At 36.8% G+C, this 7,082-nt stretch overlaps 2 protein-coding genes across 2 annotated transcripts; both read right to left on the bottom strand.

Annotated features, from left to right (window-relative positions):
- Positions 1-310: 310 nt before the first annotated feature.
- Positions 311-2,979, bottom strand: LOC141697989 (malonyl-coenzyme A:anthocyanin 3-O-glucoside-6''-O-malonyltransferase-like). Its single transcript, XM_074502580.1, has one exon. The coding sequence runs from the start codon at positions 2,554-2,556 to the stop codon at positions 1,111-1,113; it is 1,446 nt and encodes a 481-aa protein (XP_074358681.1). The 5' UTR covers positions 2,557-2,979; the 3' UTR covers positions 311-1,110.
- Positions 2,980-3,112: 133 nt separating this feature from the next.
- LOC141697674 (malonyl-coenzyme A:anthocyanin 3-O-glucoside-6''-O-malonyltransferase-like) lies at positions 3,113-4,827 on the bottom strand. Its single transcript, XM_074502165.1, has one exon. It carries the CDS (start codon positions 4,697-4,699, stop codon positions 3,257-3,259), a length of 1,443 nt encoding a protein of 480 aa, XP_074358266.1. The 5' UTR covers positions 4,700-4,827; the 3' UTR covers positions 3,113-3,256.
- Positions 4,828-7,082: the final 2,255 nt, after the last annotated feature.

Below are 7,082 nucleotides of genomic sequence, written 5' to 3'. Positions count from 1 at the left end.
TGAGAAAACAACCTATTCATTTTTTGGAATGAGGGTAAGGCTGCATACGCTATACCCTCTCCAGACACTACCATAGGCGGTATTATTAGGTACGATTGGTTGATTGAATATTTTGTTTTTGACCTGTGTTTCGCGGAGCATGAGATTCAATTTTCTACGAATATTAATATCATGTTTTAATTTCGGGTCGTGCCTATCATCAAAGACTACTATAACACCAGGTGTGCATGAACAAATGAATCAGTTTATTCTCCGGTTCTTGGTGGATGAAGCGGAAAAATAACACTTTTTAAGAGTGAAATGTTGAAAATAACAATTTTCGGGAAGCTTGGCGGAAAATACCGGATGTAATACGTATCTGGAATCGGGGTATTAGCTGATACGGAAGTGGAGATGGGTAACAGCCAATACGCAACTTGTGATTGGGTAATTCGAAGTAATTTTATTTTATAAAAATAGAATACGCAATGCTAGATTGGGTATCATTCTACAGTTTGGGAAGTATGATCTCATTCAAAAGAGAGAGAGAGAGAGAGAGATTACGGAGGAATGGAAAGGGAGAGGAGAACATAATGGAGAGAGTACCAAGAAAGAGAAGAGTGAACATAGCGGAAACGAAAATCCGATAAGTAAAGAAGTTTCTAATATCCAAGGAGAGTGCAATCCACTGCCACGGCCGCCATGGAAGGTCTGTGTTATGACATACACATATGTAAGTAGTCTCACATATGTAAGTAGTCTCGGAAGTACGCATAGATAATCTGGGTATTCAAATGGTTATTTTCAGCCACCCCTCCCAATAATTGATATTCTTGTTATTCTAAATTAAAAAAACATTATTTTTAACATTTTTTCGTTCTTGGTTTATCCATTTCTTTAAACAAATATACAGTATACCCTCAATTTTTTAAAGGTAAAATTATTGCGAGCAGTCCATACTTTGACTGACTGGTTAATTTATAGCGTGCCAGGGTTGTGACGAAAAGAAAGAAAATAAACATTTACTTCAGCTTTCCACATAAGATCATATATGTATGCAATTTATTTTTAAAAGAGCACAAATTTTCCATCAGCATATTCAGGTAAGATCATATACTTTGATTAACAATGTTAGCCGTGCAAAGTATCCAACCCCTGGGACAAAACAGTCGAGAAAACGTCCATTTCAATTTTAGGTAGGATAACACCTATTTCGATGTCTGTTTTTGAGTTCCTACACCTTGACAAGGATAATGGCTCTTGAGCAAATTCAAACTTTAAAGCTTTGCCCCATCCAAAATCAATATTGTTGTAGTAGTCCATCTTTGGGGAACCCGCAATGCCAATATTCCATTCCCCTCTTATAATTCCAGCAAACTCCTCCATCCATTTGTCGGAACCGTGCAAGGCACCATTCTTAACCTTTGCAGAAATTGCATTTCCAAACACTTCCGCGGCAGCAACAAGACCTTCATCTCCTATCATAACCCTGCCTGTCTGTACCCCAAGACATCCAACTAAACAATTTCCAAAGTATGCAGCAGGCAAGGGAGGGTCCAATCGAGCACGAGCATCCATAGCAAAACTGAAGTTCTGCGGCTCATCAAGATCATGCTCACTTTCCCAAACAGTAGCCCGTGTTTTTGCAAAGCATGTCCAAAGATAAGCACACACGACTGTGAACGATGACAAGTGTGTTAATGTTGGCAGTTTTGTTAACACTATTTTCTTCAAGGCCAGGATATTGGCTTCAGTTATCACAAATGTTGCTCTAACTTTTATCATCGAAGAATCATGAGAAGCATCCTCCTTTTGCTTAACCAGTTTCTCATGATGTCTAGTCCCTCTTGCTATTCGTGATTTCTTGAATATATCACCTAGACCATAGGGGTCTGGGACAGAACTCCTATCAAAAGATGGAATCTGGAAACATCCTGATGATGCCAAATCGTCAGTGTCATGTTCGTTATCAGAGATATTAAGCTGTTTAGCAATGGAAGACCATGCTCGTACAAAGTTGAACATAGTGCTTCCATCTGCAACCACATGAGAGTTTGTGATTCCAATACAGATGGCACGGTCTGGAAATACAGTTACTTGAATAGCAATCAGAGGAGCTACAGAACAATCCTCCCCGGAAACTTCAGTACAAGTAGCTGAGGGGAGTTGAGGAACAAGAGGATTCAATATATCCGCGAGACGTACATGGTCACCAGAGAAATAATTAAAATCACCTGTGCACTCGGCAAATGTTACAGAGATAGAATCACCATCCAAGTAACGGAAGTTGATGTCGATGTTGGAATCAGTACCGGAGGGTAATATTAAATTTCCAGCCAATGGAGTAAAGTGTTTGAGGGCAAGAGACAACGAAGTTTTGAGATTCGGAACTATGTATTTGATATAGTGGTTTGTAGAGTATGAAAAATCATAGAAGATGACACGGCCAAGGGGATGGAAACCAAGCCACATTAAGTCGAAAAGAATGAGAGGCAGAGATGTCACAGCGACGGCATCAGCCGATGGAAATACTCGGCAGTGCTCCAGAAAGTTGATGGTGGGGGATACACTCTCCATTGCACTCAAAATTGAAATGCAATGTCAACAAGCTTTTGCTTAAAGATGATGCATCCGGTTCCACACAATATTATATACCCGCATTGTCTATTACTGAAGGCAGGCCGGATTATTTATATTGTAGTTTTCGCTTATTTTTCTAACGCTTCTAGATAACATTTACTTTATTTTACAGGGAAAAGAAAAGGATTAGTTGTTTATTCATCATTCTGATTCTAGTTATTATCTTTACGAAGATGTTAAAAGATGATCAAACATCAATCGGCTTTTCTTGTAGTGTAGTTGATCATTAAAATAACTACATCAGAGAGGAGCAATAAAAGCAAGATTGCCTGAACTACGCCTGAGGTCCGGGACTTGAGATGTACACTGACAAAGGAATGTGAGTCAGTACTCTAGCACCTATGTATGTACACAGCCAGGCCATACCACCCAACCCAGCATCCCCTTTTGAATAAGCGACCATTTTTAATAAGCGAAACCCCTTTTTAATAGTACTTCCCCTAAAGACAAAAATCCCCTAGTCAAGGATCAATTATTGAGCAAGAAATCATAGAAAATAGACAGGCTAACAATTTTAAAGCAGATCAAGCAGTTAATAATTATTGCAAAAAAATAAAAATAAGCATTATGTATGTAGTACAGAAATCAGAGGTCTCATGCCCCCGCTTCAAAAATCTCCGTTTACGCAAACGATTTGTTAAGTATTAAAGCTTTGCAAACCCTGAGCAAATATAGTAGAAAAAACATCCATCTCATTTTTAGGTAGAACTATACCAATTTCGAGGTCGGCATTTGAATCTTTACACCTTGACATGGATAACGGCTCTTCAACAAATTCGAACTTTAATGGTTTACCCCATCCGAAATCAATATCGTTGTAATAGTCCAACTTTGGGGAACCAGCAATGCCAATAGTCCACTCCCCTCTCATTGCTCCAGCAAAATCATCTAGCCATTTATCCGAACCGTGCAAGGGACCTCCCTTCAGCTTCATAGAAATATTATTTCCAAATACTTCTGCAGCTGCAACAAGGCCTTCATCTCCAACCAAAACTCTCCCTGTAAGTACTCCGAGACATGGTGCTAAGCAATTACCGAAGTAAGAAGCAGGAAGGGGCGGATCCAATCGAGCACGACAATCCATTGTAAACCCAAAGTTCTGACACTCATCAAGATTATGCACCTCTCCCCCGATAGTAGCCCTCGTTTTTGCAAAACATGTCCACAGATAAGCACAGGCAGCAGTGAACGATGACAAGTATGTTATTGTGGGTCGTTTTGTTAATATTGTTTTCTTGAGGTCCTGGATACTGCCTCCAGTTAAAAAAAAGGTTGTTTTAACCATGATTTTCGTAGAATCTTGAACAATGTCCTCTTGAGGTAGCAATTTCTCGATCTGCTCAGTTATCCTCGGTCCCAGAACCTTTACCATCAAAGTAGATAGATCATGCGGGTCTTTGATCGAACTCCTTTCAAAACTTGGGATCTGGAAACCATCAGAAGTTACCAACTCATTAATATCATCTTTGGCGTCCAAGAGACCAACCTGTTTATTAATCGAAGCCCACGCTCGTGCAAAGTTAAACAAAGAGCTTCCATCTGCAACTGCGTGAGCGCTTCTAATTCCAATACAGATGGCGCGTCTTGGAAATACAGTTATTTGGATAGCAAACACAGGAGCTACAGAACATTTCTTCCCGGAAATTTCAACACAAGTGGCTGATGGAAGTTGAGGAACAAAAGCATTTAGCATGCTAGCATCACGAGCATGGATTCCAATAAGATAATCGAGATCATCAGTGCACTCGGCAACTGTTACGGACACCGAGTCTCCGTCCAAGTAACGGAACAGGAATTCGGTGTTGGAATTAGTATCACAGGGTGCTACTAAATTTCCAGCCAAAGGAGTGAAGTGTTTGAGGGCAAGAGACAGTGATGTTTTGAGATTTGGAAGTGTGTGTTCGATAAAGTGGCTAGTGGAGTATGGAAAATCAAAGAAAATAACACGGCCAAGGGGATGGAAAGTGAGCCACATTAAGTCGAAGAAATTAAGAGGCAGAGATGTCACTTTGACAGTGTCAGCTGGTGGAGAGACACCGCAGTGTTCAAGAACGTTTACCGTAAGAGATTGATTCTCCATGATTTTTAAGTGATCAAGTTTTTGGTCAGAATATTAATAGAGGGATGCAATTTGTCCATTACGGACTAATTTATTTTTTTCATTTAATTTTTCCATACTCTTGTGTTTTCAACCACTCTGTATGGCCAGGACTCCATTAAAAATTATGGGTTTTAAATTCAGATTTTAAATACAATTTTGATTTTAAATACAATTTTGAAATCCAAAGGTATATATTATTATATTCTTATATAACAAGTAAGAGATTCTTTGACAATTAATGTAATAAAGATGAATAGATCTCGAAATAAAAAGATGTTGGTCGTTGTATTTAATAATATATAGGAATATTATCTTTTTTCAAAATTTAAATAAAAATTAATTAGCTGTCCCATATGGAATATAAGATTATATACTTTCATGACTTAAAACAAAAATAATTAAGAAGATACTTTAAATTAAATAGAATAAATAACGCAAATCGTAACCTTCTTTGCTATTCGGTTTCTGAATAATTTTAAGTGGGTAATACGAAACCCGCATGTTACCTGTGGTTTGAGACATAACTGCTAGGGAGTTAAAAAAGCTAGTATTAAAGTGGCTAGGAGCGAAGAAAACTCGATCTTAATTTTTTAATTTTTTTTATAAAATAAGTAACCACTGTCAAATGCGTATCAACGCTTATCTGGGCAGTATTTACAGCCATTGTTAGTGTACGTGGACATTTTGGTCCATTACATTTTCGAGGACGGTATTGACGATCATCACCCCTATTAATTTTTTTTGATAATTAATCACATAGTCACGCAGTAGTTGAACCTAGTGACCTCCGGCAACCGGCAGACAAATTCAGCCACTTTACTAATATTTATCACTTTATATGAGTCAATTTTGGCCCACTGTTTGGCTCTAATCGACCAAATAATTCACTATCTATCATATTAAAGTCACTTGGCATCCTATAAAGTCTCTTCCCATAATATGTTAGTACAATTAACATGTTAACATCATATACATCCAATTTGACATCTTTTTACCACCTTTTGATACCACTTTGATATAAAGTCATTTTAGACCACTTTTTAGTTCTAATAAACCACTAGTTGATAACCCGGGCTAAGTTAATATATTTAAATAATTTTTTAAAATAATAATAATATAAGTGTCATGTCAAAATTTCTATTTTTTACTCAAAAAATCCAACCCAAACTATTGAGCACGATATTTGTTAGATATTAAATACAACACAGAGGAGCGATGAATGTGTTTTGGATATTTTTAACTCTTTTTACAATTATTTGAAATAGTGAACAAGCTGTATAATTTGTAGAGATATTGTGTTTAACAGAATAAACAAGGCATGCAAAATAAATACAGTATTTTCAAAACTCACTTAACTTTATATTAAAATTAAGTATGTCTTGCTACAATCCTGGGTTCTTTGTAAGTAAGAACTCGGCTTCTTTCTTGAGAGAGTTACAGGAAAATCTAGATCTGTTTGTTACAACTAAAACAAAGGATCAATGTTTACTTTATAGATTAGTAAACACAGTTTTACATAGCATGCAATAAGATGTACTAAACCCTAATTTAAGTTATCTCTAAAGCTTTCCATTTCTGGCTTATTGTATCTTTACAAATCGTGTAGGTCTGTGACTTTCCTTTATCAGTTAATCTTGGCCTTTGATCTTGCACTCTTCAAGTTGCTTTTGTAGACTTTTCAATCTAAGTGATTAGATCGTTTATTGATTGATAATCTTTAATATTTAACTTGTCTGCATTCTGTATTTGAGGTTCATATCGAGATCTCCAGTTTGTTGTATAGAGAACTGGCATATCGATAAGTATAATGGCTTATCGAGATCTCTTAGTTCTCTATAAGTGTCTTTGACTTGTCGAGGTCTCTGAGTTCTCTATAAGTGAACTTGACTTGTCGAGGTTTCCAAAACTCTGCATGTAGAAATGACTCGTCGATATCTCTGAGATCTCTATAAGCATTTTGACTTGTCGATATCTTTGAAATCTCTAATGAGAAAATTGACTTGTCGATATCTCCAATCTTCATATCTTCATTTGACTTGTCGATATCTGTGAATTCTCTATATGAAAAATGACTTGTCGATATCTCATAGATCTCTATATACATTTTGACTTGTAGATATCTCTGAGATCTCTAATGAGAAATTGACTTTTCGATATCTCCAATCCGCATATCTTCATTTGACTTGTCGATATCTCTGGTACTTCTCTATAAGCCATCTTAGACTTCTTGATAAGTCATTCTAGAGTTCTCAAATGACTTCTCTATATGACTTGATCTGTAACTTTTAGATATCTTGACTTAGAACATTTTTCCTAAAACAAATTTATTCAACTCCAAGTTTCTTCACCTTCTTCTCTGAGG

Source organism: Apium graveolens, chromosome 11 (genome assembly GCF_009905375.1).
Source record: "Apium graveolens cultivar Ventura chromosome 11, ASM990537v1, whole genome shotgun sequence".
Classification (NCBI taxonomy): Eukaryota; Viridiplantae; Streptophyta; class Magnoliopsida; order Apiales; family Apiaceae; genus Apium; species Apium graveolens.
Note: the sequence above shows the minus strand (reverse complement) of the source record. Positions and strands in the feature narration are given on the sequence as shown.

Coding starts and splice junctions, on each gene's coding strand:
- LOC141697674 (XM_074502165.1), bottom strand. CDS start 4,699: ATGGAGAATCAATCTCTTACGGTAAACGTTCTTGAACACTGCGGTGTC.
- LOC141697989 (XM_074502580.1), bottom strand. CDS start 2,556: ATGGAGAGTGTATCCCCCACCATCAACTTTCTGGAGCACTGCCGAGTA.